Source organism: Oncorhynchus keta, chromosome 37 (assembly GCF_023373465.1).
Source record: "Oncorhynchus keta strain PuntledgeMale-10-30-2019 chromosome 37, Oket_V2, whole genome shotgun sequence".
In the NCBI taxonomy this organism is placed as follows: domain Eukaryota; kingdom Metazoa; phylum Chordata; class Actinopteri; order Salmoniformes; family Salmonidae; genus Oncorhynchus; species Oncorhynchus keta.
In genome coordinates this window covers 430,025-445,826 of record NC_068457.1, presented here as the reverse complement: position 1 = coordinate 445,826, position 15,802 = coordinate 430,025, and the positions used below count along the sequence as shown (strand labels likewise).

Here is a 15,802-nt window from a genome sequence, read left to right as displayed (position 1 = left end):
GGGCATCATAGTTCATAGATTCAAATACTTTTGTAAGGTCATAAAGGCCATGTAAATTGTTTGCTTTTGCTCCTCGCATGTCTGTTGTGCCTCTGGTTGTACGAAAGCCGCAATGCGATTCTGGGAGGAGTAGGAGTCTTTATTTTCCTACTGGTGTAAAGGAGAAAGAACACACTTTCTTAACCTCCGTTTTAAAGATGGTAACAATCAGGGTGTCCTTGATTTGTGTGGGAATGATATTCCCGTACCAGAGCAAGGCATGTACAGTATGTGGTGTAAGAGCTCTCAGGATCATGTATGTGGCCTTGTCATTTCTTACCTTCTGGGTGGCATCTTGTACGTCCTGCTTGCTAGGTGATTCACCCATGTCTACCTTTATGAGTTGCTGAAGGTTTTGGTCGATGATCTACATCTCAACGGTTGTACTTCGGTTTGAAGAGTGCTTCTAGGTGTTCTTTCCACCAGGATTTCATTGATTCATCATCATTCAGCAGCTTATGTCCATCTTTGGAGCGGAATGGGTTTAGGCTACAGTAACTGGGTTTGTATAATGCCTTGGTGGCATGGAAGAAGCCTCTGGTATCGACAGGGTCCATCAGATTTAGGATCTCCAGTGCCTTTCCTGTGTTTGAGTTCCTCACTCAAGGATGGACATTTACCTTCGCTCTGCGGTGAGTCTCTCTTTTAGCTTAAAATCTTATGTCATTCTGTCAAGCGCAAACGTTTATTGGTTTTGTGTCGATGGGTTATACAAGTTCGGTCATGTTATCAAATCAGTCCTTGTGCTTTTTGATCTCATAGACAATGGTATTCTTGAAGGTGTTGAGCATGGTGGACTTGAGCATGCTCCAGTATGTTTCGATATCCTCAGGTTATTCTTTGGGGAATTCAGCACCAAGAGGTGCATCCTGAGGTGTTGCAGTTTGCTGGTATCTCTCAGACGTCTTGGCCCTAATTTTCACCCTTTTTATTCATTAGTCTACTGGACATAATGGAGCGGATCAAGGGATGATCTGTACTTTCCAAAAGTTGCTGGGACTCGTCATCGCTCTTGGGATGTTCACAACACAACAATCCTTACCTCAGACAATGACATAGCCAATGATATGCCATTGTGTGGATGCATCCAGGATGTTTTGAATTTGTTTTTTTGATTCAAGATGACAAGGTCATATTCTACAAATTTGGTTAGGAGAATAACTCCATTTGAGTTGGTATTGCTGACACCTTCCTTCTTATCATGCCTCTTCAAATGTTGTGGTCCTGGCCGACCCTGGCAAAACAATCCCCAAGAAGTATGATCTTCCTTAGGAATACTTGAGAGTCCAAGTTGGTATAGAACGTCTCAAACAATAGAAGAATCCTGGGCATGAAACCACAACCTTCCCTTCAAGCTGTAATCAATGTATCTGTTTGTATGATACAATGATAGACATGCGTGCATGACTGTAAGCAGATCTGTATCGCCTCCCCATGCACCTTCAGCTGTGAATGCAACACTTCAAACTCAAGTTAGTGAGGCCATCATCAGGCCAAACAGTAGAATACATAGGGACATATGTATACAACAGCGTATTTAAGGCGGCTGCTGCGTGAGATTTGTGGTGAACATTGCAAACTCAACAAATCTACATACTATCCTGTACTTATCAAGCTCAAAATACATATTTGCTGTCCTTATTACTTGCACACAACAGGATTTTGTTGATATTTTTGATCAGACCTGGGTTCAAATAGTATGTGTTTTCTTTGTAATATTTTTAGCACTTGATTGTGCCTGTCAGGAGTGCCAGTTTGCACATTTGGGATTGGTCATTGGTTGAAGTGCTCCAAGCAAGCTCAATCAAAAGCAACTAAAGTATTCCTAACAATACACATTTTATTTGAACCCATCGTGTTCCATTGATCCCGGACATAACCTATGACACTACACACTTCTCATCCATTGCCCCTCAGTTTGTCAGTCTCTCCATGTGTGTTTGTCCTCCACAGATCTTGACCTGTGTAACACAGTGGTGCATGGCTGTGAGCACCAGTGTGTCAGCACACCAGGATCCTACTACTGCATCTGTCCTGAGGCACAGCTACTGGCGGAGGATGGCAAAGGCTGCGGAAGTAAGTATACCTCACACACCCACTGAATACAATAATGAATATCCTCTAATACCCTCTAAAACTCCTGTGGTTCACCAGGATGCAATGGCTCTATACAACTACTACCATTCAGTTGTCCCTCTGTAGTATCTAGAAAATCATATCTAATATCTAATGTGCTCCAGGACTAGGACTGGAATTGCATAACCTACAAATAAAACCTCTTGCAAAATAAAATATTTAGCCATGTAAGTAATTGAGAAAGTTTTACAGTAAGGACCTGTTAAAATGCATAATAACTGCACATTCCACAGTGTATTATTTTTGTTCGGTAGGTTACAGGTACATGATCCATTACCCATAGGCTACCACTCAAAAGTTTAAGTAATAATAAATTCAGTATAAACAGGAAAATAAAAAAGAAGGTGGCCTCTACCCCCAACCTTTCATCTCGTTCTCCCAACCCCGCCCAGCCAACATGTCACCATCCCAGATAATGTATTTATAAATCCCGTCATTGGGTGGTCAGTAGTTGGGTTTCCCAAGGGACTCCATAGTCCAGCATAGCTGACCTAAATTGTAAATACAGAAAAAATTATTTGATTTGTAATGTGTTTGGAATGTTCTCAAACCATTGCTGTCCATGATATCAGCAAGGGTACGGATTCCACATTTGGACTATTTGGGGGATGCAAAATACTGCTCTCCAGACCACAAAGCATTATTGTCAAATAGCGGAGCATAGCATTTCATTTTGCACCAATTGAAATTGTGTTAGCACTAATAGGACCAAAGCATAGTTTACATTGTTAAAGGGATATATCAGTGATGAACACCTCTTCCATGTCTCTCTATACTCAGCAAGGGGGCAGAAGAATCATCTCTAAACCAAATTAGGATGGGGCGAAATGTTGCCTGGAAATACAATTTAAAGTTTGGTACGAATAGCCCTCCTACGTCTTTCCCTCTTTGTAAGTTTGTTAATTTTTACAGGGAAAAATATTTTTAAAAAGCCTTTTCTTCATCAAGAGAACACTGCCAAAGGAGCTGTTGTTTCTGATGAATCCCACAGTGTTTTATGAAAGACCAACAATCCATGCATGGTAAATGCAACAAGGGCATGTTACTGTATGAAAAGTACCCTGATTCGCCCCTTGTCCCACCCAGCCTGCAGATCAGCCAACATTGACCTGGTCCTCCTCATCGACGGCTCCAAGAGTGTGCGTCCCCAGAACTTTGAGCTGGTAAAGCAGTTTGTAAACCAGGTGGTGGACTCCCTGGACGTGTCGGCACACGGGACACGAGTGGGCCTAGTGCAGTACTCCAGTCGCGTACGAACCGAGTTCTCCCTCAACATGTACCAGACGGCGGTTGACATCAAGAAGGCGGTGATGAATGTGGAGTACATGGAGAAGGGCACCATGACGGGCCTAGCTCTCAAGCATATGGTAGAGAACAGCTTCTCAGAGGCCGAGGGTGCCCGCAAGAATGTCCCTCGTGTGGGCCTGGTCTTCACTGACGGCCGCTCTCAAGATGACATCACCGAGTGGGCCAAGAAAGCCAAAGAAGCAGGTACTGTAGATGACACAAGGGCTGTAATTTATTTGCCTAATGTATCATAAAGCTTCTGCAGTCATGTTTCCATAAGACCAAGAACATTAAGATTTGATTATCTTTCTATAATGAGAGCTCATATAACATGGTTATGAAATGTGAAAGCCTACTACTTAAAGACAACAAATCATGTCCAAATCGACTGCCATTCACTACTTTGGTGTGTGGCTGGATGTTTCAACAAAACAGTGCTTGCAATCAAATACAATTCAGGACTTCATCCACCCCTTCAGTGAGAAACTGCTTTGTCCTGTGTGCCAGGTATCACTATGTATGCTGTTGGCGTTGGGAAGGCCGTGGAGGATGAGCTGCGCGAGATTGCCTCGGAGCCACACGACAAGCACTTCTTTTATACCACTGACTTCACTTTCATCAACCAGATAGCAGAGAACCTCAAGCTCAACATCTGTGCAGGTATTCTATTCTATGATCAAAGCAAATCACAACATAATCAGAACGTGTTATTTTAGAGCACCATCTAGTCAGGCAAAGATTGATCGAGAAGATGAGGTTAAATACTTTTTACAGAATAGACACCTCCTTACATTTCGTCATTTGGAGAGAAAGTTACTTTTTTTCACAATGTGTATGTGATCCCCTGTGGCTCAGTTGGTTGAGCATGGCGCTTGCAACACCAGGGTTGTGGGTTTGATTCCCATTGGGTACCAGGAAGGGGTGGGATGAATGAGTTGCTCTGTAAATGTTTGTTTTCAGAGGAGAGCCAGGGAGAGATTGAGGTAAAAAACCCATGTGCCTGTGAGAGTCTGGTTGAGTTCCAGCAAGCCACAATGACCACACTGGAGCAGCTGACAACAAAACATATCCTTTTATATACAGTTCCTGTTAATTTAAGGTGAACTTTGTGGCAAATCAAATCATATGTATTTATATAGCCCTTCGTACATCAGCTCATATCTCAAAGTGCTGTACAGAAACCTAGCCTAAAATCCCAAACAACAAGTAATGTAGGTGTAGAAGCACGGTGGCTAGGAAAAACTCCCTAGAAAGGCCAAAACCTAGGAAGAAACCTAGAGAGGAACCAGGCTATGAGGGGTGGCCAGTCCTCCTCTGGCTGTGCCGGGTGGAGATTATAACAGAACATGGCCAAGATGTTCAAATGTTCATAAATTACCAGCATGGTCAAATAATAATAATCACAGTAGTTGTCGAGGGTGCAGCAAGTCAGCACCTCAGGAGTAAATGTCAGTTGGCTTTTCATAGCCGATCATTAAGAGTATCTCTACCACTCCTGCTGTCTCTAGAGAGTTGAAAACAGCATGTCTGGGACAGGTAGCATGTCCGGTGAACAGGTCAGGATTCCATAGCCGCAGGCAGAATAGTATATAAGCATGACTTATATACACACTCGTAGTTGAGACAAAGCTAACACACACCCAAATATTGTTCATTTTATACTTGTCAGGGTGCCTGTTCCTCTAGTCTATTTATTTTATTTTGCACTTGCCACAATCTTCCCCCCACTATGTGTGGTGTGGTCCACATACATTTGTTTTTGTCTCCACAAAGACAGAAAATTGGCCTGAAAATAAAATCAACCCGTGTTTGCTGTCCCTGGTTAAATTATTACTTAGCTCTCTGGACAATATTAAAAATGATTGGACATCAAAGGGCACAATGAATACTCAAAACAGTTATCAACATATACATTAATGTCCAGTTTCCTGGACCCAGATTAAGCTTAGTACTAGACTAAAATGTTTTTCAATGGAGATTCTTCATTAAGCATGCTTTTTATTCCAGGACTAGGCTTAAAACTGTGTCCGGGAATCCAGCCCAAAATGAAAAGAAAGATTTGGTTAAACTCATATGTATATATTTGTGTTGGATTCTTATCACTTTCATAAACGGTAAAAGGTAACATTCATGAAAAAACATGTATCAGTTCTGAGTCAGTAAAGCATGACCATGTCTGTTCTGGTCTACATGGTAAACTATCACTTTTAACTTAAGCGTAGCATACCTAATATATTCATCACTGTGTAAAGTGGATCACTGTTTACTCAAAGGCTCTAGAAACAGATTCGTCCAAAGAGGGAACACTATCTGAAAGGACAACGTTTCAAAGACCAATTGTTTTTTTCCTTGTAAATGCTTAGGGATAGAGGTGATGAGGAGTTACAATGGCACTTCTGTTGCAGTGGAATTCCTCGTCAGTCTCCATCATGCTATTGCACATAAGTATCTTTTGATTGACTGTGCACATGGCTACTTTTCATTGGGAGAACATATTTTTTTGTGCAGCGCCCATTATAACATTTGTGCTAGTAGATTAGATTTACTGATGGCTATTGATCCAGATATTTCAGATAGTACCTTATTTTGTCCTAACATTTTACAGTTTTGTGATAACAATTACTATAACAAAATAGTTTATGTAGTTTATATAAATGTGTTTTTAAACCATAAAGTTGTTAGTGCCTTCAGAAAGAATTCAGACCCCCTGACTTTTCCACATTTTGTTACGTTACAGGTTTATTCTAAAATAGATTACATTTTTCGAAATCATCTACACACAATAACCCATAATGACAAAGCGAAAACAGGTTTTTAGAAAAGTATTCAGACCCTTTGCTCTGAGACTCAAAATTGAGCTCAAGTGCATCCTGTTCCACTGATCATCCTCGAGATGTTTCCTTGAGATGTTTCTACAACTTGATTGGACATGATATTTAAAAGGCACACATCTGTCTATATAAGGTCCCACAGTTGACATTGTATGTCAGAGCAAAAATCAAGCCATGAGGTTGAAGGAATTATCCATAGAGCTTTGAGACAGTATTGTGTCCAGGCACAGATCTGGGGAAGGGTACCAAAACATTTCTGCAGCTTTGAATGTCCCCAAGAACACTGTGGCCTCCATCGATATTAAATGGAAGAAGTTTGGAACGACCACCACAAGACTCTTCCTAGAGTTGGCCGCATGGCAAAACTGAATAATCGGGAGAGAAGGGTCTTGATCAGGGAGGTGACCAAGAACCCGATGGTCACTCTGACAGAGCTCTAGAGTTCCTCTGTGGAGATGGAAGAACCTTCCAGAAGGACAACCATCTCTGCAGCACTCCACCAATCAGGCCTTTATGGTAGAGCGACCAGGCGAAATCCACTCCTCAATAAAAGGTACATGACAGCCCCCTTGGAGTTCTCCAAAAGGCACCTAAAGACTCTTAGACCATGAGAAATAAGATTCTCTGGTCTGATGAAACCAAGATTGAACTCTTTAGCCTGAATGCCAAGCGTCACGTGTGGAGGAAGCTTGGCACCATCTCTACGGTGAAGCATGGTGGTGGCAGCATGATAGTGTGGGGATATTTTTCAGTGGCAGGGACTGGGAGACTAGTCAGGATTGAGGCAAAGATGAACAGAGAAAAGTGCAGAGTGATCCTTAATGAAAACTTGCTCCAGAGCACTCAGGGTCTCAGACAAGTGGGCAAAGGTTCCCTTTCCAACAGGACAACTACCCTAAGTACACAGCCAAGACAACATGGGAGTGGCTTCGGGGTAAGTCTCTGAATGTCCTTGAGCGGCCCAGCCAGAGCCCGGACTTGAACCCGATCTAACATCTCTGGAGAGACCTAAAAATAGCTGTGCAGCAACGATCCCCATCCAACCTGACAGAGCTGAGAGGATCTGCAGAGGAGAATGGGAGAAACTCCCCAAATACAGGTGTCAAGCTTGTAGCGTCATACCCAAGAAGACTCGAGGCTGTAAGCACTGCCAAAGGCACTTCAACAAAGTACTGAGTAAAGGTCTGAATACTTATGTATATGTGATATTTCAGAAATGTTATTATTTATAAATTAGCAAAAATGTATAAACTGTTTTTGCTTTGTCATTATGGGGTATTGCGTGTAGATTGAATCGAAAAATCAACAACAATTTAATCAATTTTAGAATAAAGTTTTGACCTAACAGAATGTGGAAAAAGTAAAGTGGTCCGAATACTTTCCAAAGGCACTATACTTTAGGTACCTAATATATATATGCATTTAAGTGATATACTGTTGGCCCATATACGTCAGTGTCTGTAACTCAAGTTTTTGCACAGATCTTCCCATCAACATCAATCCATGATTTATGCCAAAGTCCAAGTTTAGTGCACACATTTAGGATTCGGACCAAAATTAATCCCATAAAAAAAGCCATATGATTCTTCTACTACAATATCATTCAACTCAGCTCAACTTCATTCGTTCAGCCCATTTGACCATAAAATGGAATGATGTGTTTATTTCCTTAACCCTTTTCTACTGGCGGGGATGACTGCTCGATTGGAGGACTTGGAGAACCAGCTGCTGTCACGGAAATGAGGAGAGTCAACCATGTAACCCAACAAGGATGTGGAGATGCATTGAGTATAGAGGACTCTTCCTGTCAAGAATGTAATGGGAAAAACAAGTCCTGTCAATGTTGAATATCCATGATGTAAATTACCCAAAACAATATTTCATGTAGAGTATCTCGTATCAGAGCATGAATGCACTGGACTTAAGTCATGTCAAACACATCAATAGGAACAGTTGGCACACTACTTACTGTAGACGTAAGCACAGGCAACTAGAAAGTACAGCCATTGTTTATAACTTAAACACAGTATTTTTCCATTGACACACCAGATACCAGTTTCTTTGTGCCCTATTTATACTTGATCTGTTTTATATAGTTTGTTAAATGTGATGTATTTATAGCCATATTTTATACCGGCAGTAGATATCTGAGAAAAGAGAAATTAAGAAGTGTTAATATTAGCAGTCCTTATGATCTAGCCTAGGTCAATTCAAAGCACCAATCAGTGATTCGTAGAAAGTAATATAATGCAATATTTGTAGAGGAATGAACAATAGCAGCATCAAAAAGAGTACAAATAATGGTTCCTGGATTTACAAAAGTGAAACCAAGCATCACCCAATTACCCAGATCAAAACATGACTGTCAAGAGGATGAGATCAAGTACTGTATTAACTTGATCACATTAATTGTCTTACAGGGGAACTATGTATGACATTGAATTAGGTAATGACTTTACTGATGATATATTATGTGAAATCAAAATACCACCAAAAACAAAGCGAAGTTTATACCCCACCTTTTGCTATGGTTTAATTTTAAATCGATTGAGCTTTTTACAGTTCAATGAATTATCCCTCTCTGTTATGCATTTTACTGCATGTTTGAGGGACAGAGAGAATGTCACTGAGATATGTAACTGAACAAGAGGGCCTTTTAAGTTTCTTGTTATTCTTTGTTTAGTCTTGTATTAAACGACCATGTGATGGAAAGATTTATAACCCTATATTTGGTTACCTGTAGTTTTTGTATATTTCTAATAACCTTTTTTTGTTATGTTCAAAGGCTCTCTGTATTCTGGCACAGACGGCAATAAAGACTAAATTGTTCGCTGTGTTGTTTCTTCATAACTCTAAACAGAATCGTAGGATCATTGCAACCTGAGAGCAGTCACCCTGTAATTGATCAGAGATGTGTTATGGTGTGTACCCCCAAGGGACTAAATTTACGAGTGATGTGTAATGGGATCTTTCTTCATTATCGTTATCAAACAGAGACATACTTTATGATGATGAACTTCAGTTCCTATCTCCATAGAGGGTCTAATAAGTCCCTGGGATACCTTGTGTTCTTTTCACAACAAGTGTTCCACCATGGATGACCTTTGTAAGTACCTTCTAATTAAGGCTAATGGGGGTGAGCTCCTCTTTCCATTGCCGTGTTTGTTGACTTCTAGCCAAGACTCTGGAGAATGTGAAATGCCAGATGATCCCCCCCAAGCCTTGGTGAAGAAATGTTAATTGTCCCAAAAGGTAGCCTGGCCTTCGACTCTCACACGAAGCTTTGGAAGAACATAAGCAAATGCTTTTCAACAACAAATTGCCTCTAAAGTTTTCAGACTGATGTAACATTGTCAAGTGAGCGCAGGAAACAGAGGAGCTCAGACAATGATGTTTTGGCACACAGCATAGTAGCAACCTACCGGGCACACACTGGTTGAATCGACGTTGTTGCAGCGTAATTTGTTAACGTATTGTGTCATGGAATCAATGTGGAAAATACATTGGTTTTGAAAAAAGTATCTATGTACAGTATATATTGAAATTCTGTAGAGAATTCCATAAAGAAACAAAGAAAATCTTTTTCATCCTATATTCAATATACAGTTGAAGTCAGAAGTTTACATACACCATAAGCAAATACATTTAAACTCAGTTTCATCTAATCCTAGTAAACATTCTCTGTCTTAGGTCAGTTAGGATCACCACTTAATTTTAAGAATGTGAAATATCAGAATAAAGGTAGGGAGAATGATGTATTTCAGCTTTTATTCCTTTCATGACATTCCCAGTGGGTCACAAGTTTACATACCCTCAATTATGTGGTCCTTGTGTAGCTCAGTTGGTAGAGCATGGCGCTTGTAACGCCAGGGTAGTGGGTTCGATTCCCGGGACCACCCATACGTAGAATGTATGCACACATGACTGTAAGTCGCTTTGGATAAAAGCGTCTGCTAAATGGCATATATTATTATTATTATTATTATATTATTATTATATATTAATTAGTATTTGGTAGCATTGCCTTTAAATTGTTTAACTTGGGTCAAATGTTTCGGGTAGCCTTCCACAAGCTTCCCACAATAAGTTGGGTGAATTTTGGCCCATTCCGCCTGACAGAGCTGGTGTGTAGGCCTCCGTGCTCGCACACGTTTTTTCAATTTCAAATTTTCTATGGGATTGAGGTCAGGGCTTTGTGATGGCCACAACTTTGGAAGTATACTTGGTGTCATTGTCCATTTGGAAGACCTATATCCACATAATTTCCCTTGCTCATGATTCCATCTATTTTGTGAAGTGCACCAGTCCCTCCTGCAGCAAGCACCCTCACAACGTGATGCTGCCACCCCCGTGCATCACGGTTGGGATGGTGTTCTTCGACTTGCAAGCCTCCCCCTTTCTCCTCCAAACATAACGATGGTCATTATGGCCAAACATTTCAATTTTTGTTTCATCAGACCAGAGGACAAAAGTACCATCTTTGTCCCCATGTGCAGTTACAAACTGTAGTCTGTCTTTTTTTATCACGGTTTTGGAGCAGTGGCTTCTTCCTTAATGAGCCGCTTTTCAGGTTATGCCAATATAGGACTCGTTTTACTGTGGATATAGATACTTTTGTACCTGTTTCCTCCAGCATCTTCACAAGGTCCTTTATTCTGAGATTGATTTGCACTTTTCGCACCAAAGTACATTCACCTCAAGGAGACAGAACGCATCTCCTTCCTGACCGGTATAATGGCTGCGCGGTCCCATGGTGTTTATACTTGCGTAATATTGTTTGTACAGATGAACCTGGTACCTTCGAGCTTTTGGAAATTGCTCCCATGGATGAACCAGACTTGTGGAGGTCTACAAAAAAAATTCTGAGGTCTTGGCTGATTTCTTTTGATTTTCCCATGATGTCAAGTAAAGAGGCACTGAGTTTGAAGGTAGGCCTTGAAATACATCCACAACTACACCTCCAATTGACTCAAATGATGTCAATTAGCCTATCAGAACCTTCTAAAGCCATGAAATCATTTTCTGGAATTTTACCAGCTGTTTAAAGGCACAGTCAACTTAGTGTATGTAAACTTCTGACCCGGTGGGAATTGTTATACAGTGAATTATAAGTGAAATAATCTGTCTGTAAACAATTGTTGGAAAAATGACTTGTGTCATGCACAAAGTAGATGTAGACAAACTATAGTTTGTTAACAAGACATTTGTGGAGTGGTTGAAAAATGAGTTTTAATGACTCCAACCTAAGTGTATGTAAACTTCCGACTTCAACTGTATATACTTACTTGGTGGTTGAAATGATGTTGAATTATGTACTTGATTAGACATATTTTATTTCACCTTGTTTAAATGTTGACAGTAAAATGTTATGTTTAAATCAAATTCATTGTTTCAATGTCATGCTACCAACCTAAATAAATATGTTTATTGTAATAAAATGGGAAGTTACAGTCCAACGATTCCTGAGCATTGCCTCCTACTGGTATATGAGGGGTATTGCACTTCAGTGAGAACAAGTCTACCACCCAGGGGCCTCAATTATAATCGTTGCATACATTTTACACTAGTATCTGCTGCGCTGTTTCTGAAAAGACTGCACAAGCACAAAAATATTGATATTTATAAACTTGGCGCATGCCATACATACGCATGTTTCCTTAAAAACTGAACAAAACCAAAAACACAGCATGTTGGTTCAATGTTTCATCAGCTGAAATAAAAGATCCCTCTCTCAAATGTGTTCACAATTTTTTTGTACATCCCTGTTAGTGAGCATTTATCCTTTGCCAAGATAATCCATCCACCTGATAATCCAAGATGGCGTTGCAGTCAGACGTATTTGTCCTTCGTCTTGTCGTGTCCCATGTATATATATTTGCAAATATTTTTCTTCGCATATCTTTTTATATTTTTCTAAATCCTTACTTCAAAATACTCTCCTGCAACCCGCCTCACCCAATGTGGTAAGGACCTGTATTTTTCTCTGCCTCTATTACTGGAATCTCTTCAACATAAATTAGCCAGCTAACCGTCATCAGCTAACCCCTAGCTCGGAAAGCTCTTGCCAGTTTGTACAACGTGATTCAACCAGAGCATACCGGACCCATTTTTCTCTCTATATCCCCAGATTCCTATCGCAAGCTCTGAACCTTCTCACCTTCTGACCTTCGCAGCAAACGTCCCCTGAATGCTAGCTGTCTAGAGCACAAGGAACTGTTGGCTTACGAGGCCCATCGAATCCATTCCGAAGCCACTAGCTAGCAGTCAGCTATCCTTTGCTAGCGGTCATCAGCTACCTTTATCCCGGACAACTCTCGCCAGTCTGTACAGCGCGACTCAAACCAGAGCTAGTCGAACTTATTCTTCTCCATATCTCCGGATTCCTACTGCAAGCTCTGAACCTATTTTTTTATTTTTTTTATTATGATAAAAAAAAATCCCCACCTGGAATTATAGCGGCTAACGACCCCTGAACGCACAGCCGCTAATCTGCGGCCTGCTAGCTATCTAAAGTACATTGGACTGCTGGCTTAAGAGGCCCTTCGGACATATTTCTTCGGCCACTATACATATTTTGCCAATTGGCCTGGTTTACCACACGGAGCCCTGCTGATCCGTCCGCTGATGTATCTTGCACGAGGGAGCCACAACTTTCCTCCGTCGCGTCATCCCTCTAAGGCCTTTCTGTTAGCCTGCTAGCCCCGTCCCGCTAGCTGCCTGAAGCCACGCACTGGACTTGTATGATCACCCGGCTACGCATGCTTTTCCCTAACGTCACCATGCCGTGTCGATTGCTGTTCTGGTTTGTAACTATTGTTTTATTTCACTGTAGAGTCTCTAGCACTGCTCAACACGCCTCGGCTAACAATTTAGTTCTACCTCCCACACACGCAGTGACATCACCTCGTTTAAATGCTATTTCTAGAGACAATATCTCTTTCATTATCACTATATGTACAGGTTTACCCCCACTGTATTCACATCCTACTATGCCTTGATTATATTCTACCGTGCCCAGAAATCTGCTCCTTTTACTCGCTGTTCTGAACATACTAGACATCCAGTTCTGTTAGCCTTTAGCCGTACCCTTATCCAACTCCTCCTCTGTTGCTCTGGTAATGTATAGGTTAATCCAGGGCCTGCTGTGTCAACCTCCACTCCCATCCCCCAGGCTCCCTCATTTGTTGACTTCTGCAACCGTAAAAGGCGAGGAAACACTGTTACAACCGACAAATCCACTAAAATTGAGAATTTGAAGAAGCATTTCTCTACGGCTGGCCATGCTTTCCACCTAGCTACCCCTACCTAGCTACCCCTACCCGGGTCAACTGCCCGGCACCCTCCACAGCAACCATCCCAAGCCCCCACCATTTCTCCTTCACCCATATCCAGATAGCTGATGTTCTGAAAGAGCTGCAAAATCTGGACCCCTACAAATCAGCCGGGCTAGACAATCTGGACCCTCTCTTTCTAAAATGATCTGCCGAAATTGTTGCAACCCCTATTACTAGCCTGTTCAAACTCTCTTTCGTATCGTCTGAGATTCCCAAAGATTGGAAAGCTGCTGCGGTCATCCCCCTCTTCAAAGTGGGAGACACTCTAGACCCAAACTGCTACAGACCTATATGTATCCTACCCTGCATCTCTAAGGTCTTCGAAGGCCAAGTTAACAAACAGATTACTGACCATTTTGAATCACATCGTACCTTCTCCACTATGCAATCTGGTTTCCAAGCTGGTCATGGGTGCACCTCAGCCACGCTCAAGGTCCTTAATAAGGATAGGGGGCAGCATTTCCACTTTTTGATAAATAGTGTGCATAATTTCAACTTCCTGCTAATCATGCCATGAATATATTATATGCATATGATTACACTGTGAAAACACTCTGAAGTTTCTAAAACTGGTTCAATCATGTATGTGACTATAACATAACTTATGTAGCAGGCAAAACCCCAAGGAGAAACTGTTCAGATTATTATTATTTTTTTCCTCTGACCGTTCCCTCAGTTGTCTTTGCCAAGGGAAATTTGATAGCGCCCACTTTACAGTTCCTACGACTTCCACAGGATGTCACCAGTCTTTGGAATTGGGTTGGAGTTAATCATTGGTGCAACGAAGAAGAGGTACATCCTGGAACAACGTTACACTGTTGATAGTTACACAAGAGGGAAAATGTTGCGTGTTTTGTTTACTTGCTGTATTGAATACAGATTGCCCTGTCTACAATTTGATCAATTATTAACGTTTAAAAACCTAAAGTTGTATTACAAAAGTAGTTTGAAATATTTTGGCAAAGTTTATAGGCAACTTTTGAAATATTTTGTACTGACATTGCGTTTTTGTAAGCAGTTTTTTTCTGGATAAAACTCGCTTTATAAATTGACATTTTGAATATATATGGATGGAATTAATCGAACAAAAGGACCAATTGTGATGTTTATGGGACATATTGGAGTGCCAACAAAAGAGGTAATGCATGTTTTATATTTTATTTCAGCATTTTGTGTAGCGCCTGCTAGCTCTTTTGTTCACTGCTGGTGCAGATGGTGCAGGCTATCAGATAATAGCTTCTTCTGCTTTCGCCGAAAAGCCTTTTTAAAATTCGACACGTTGGCTGGTTTCACAACGAGTGTAGCTTTAATTGAATATCTTACATGTGTGATTTAATGAAAGTTTGAATGTTATAGCATTTTATTTGAATCTGGCACTCTGCATTTCCCCTGGCAATTGGCCAGTTGAGACATTTGCGTCCCGCCTATCCTTAAGAGGTTTTAACCTCCAGATGAGCTTCAATTCCATACAACTCTACTTCCGTGGCCTCCAATTGCTCTTAAATGCAAATAAAACTAAATGCATGCTATTCAACCGATCATTGCCCGCACCTGCCCGCCCAACCAGCATCACTACTCTGGACGGCTCTGACTTAGAATACGTGGATAACTACAAATACCTAGGTGTCTGGCTAGACTGTAAACTCTCCTTCCAGACTCACATTAAGCATCTCCAATCAAAAATTAAATCTAGAATCGGCTTACTTCACTCATGCTGCCAAACATACCCTCGTAAAACTGACCATCCTACTGATCCTTGACTTCGGCGATGACATCTATAAAATAGCCTCCAACACTCTACTCAGCAAACTGGATGTAGTCTATCACAGTGCCATCCATTTTGCCACCAAAGCCCCATACACTACTCACCACTGTGACCTGTACTCTCTCGTTGGCTGGCCCTCGCTTCATACTCGTCGCCAAACCCACTGGCTACAGGTTATCTACAAGTCTCTGCTAGGTAAATCCCTGCCTTATCTCAGCTCACTGGTCACCATAGCAGCACCCACTCGTATCAGGCGCTCCAGCAGGTATATCTCACTGGTCACCCCCAAAGCCAATTCCTCCTCTCCTTCCAGTTCTCTGCTGCCACTGACTGGAACGAACTGCAAAAATCACTGAAGCTGGAGATTCCCATCTCCCTCACTAGCTTTAAGAACCAGCTGTCAGAGCAGC

General features: G+C 41.3%; 1 protein-coding gene across 3 annotated transcripts in view; it reads left to right on the top strand.

Annotated features, from left to right (window-relative positions):
* Nucleotides 1–9,122, top strand: part of LOC118370033 (matrilin-4-like) — a 62,542-nt gene extending 53,420 nt beyond the window's left edge. For all 3 annotated transcript variants that reach the window (XM_052498955.1, XM_035754788.2, XM_035754790.2), the window contains exons 9-13: nucleotides 1,993–2,115; nucleotides 3,262–3,666; nucleotides 3,970–4,122; nucleotides 4,423–4,527; nucleotides 7,978–9,122. In XM_052498955.1, the coding sequence (XP_052354915.1) occupies nucleotides 1,993–2,115; nucleotides 3,262–3,666; nucleotides 3,970–4,122; nucleotides 4,423–4,527; nucleotides 7,978–8,036 (845 nt within the window). In that variant the 3' untranslated portion in view covers nucleotides 8,037–9,122. The remainder of the gene's footprint in view (nucleotides 1–1,992; nucleotides 2,116–3,261; nucleotides 3,667–3,969; nucleotides 4,123–4,422; nucleotides 4,528–7,977) is intronic.
* The last annotated feature ends 6,680 nt before the right edge of the window (nucleotides 9,123–15,802 follow it).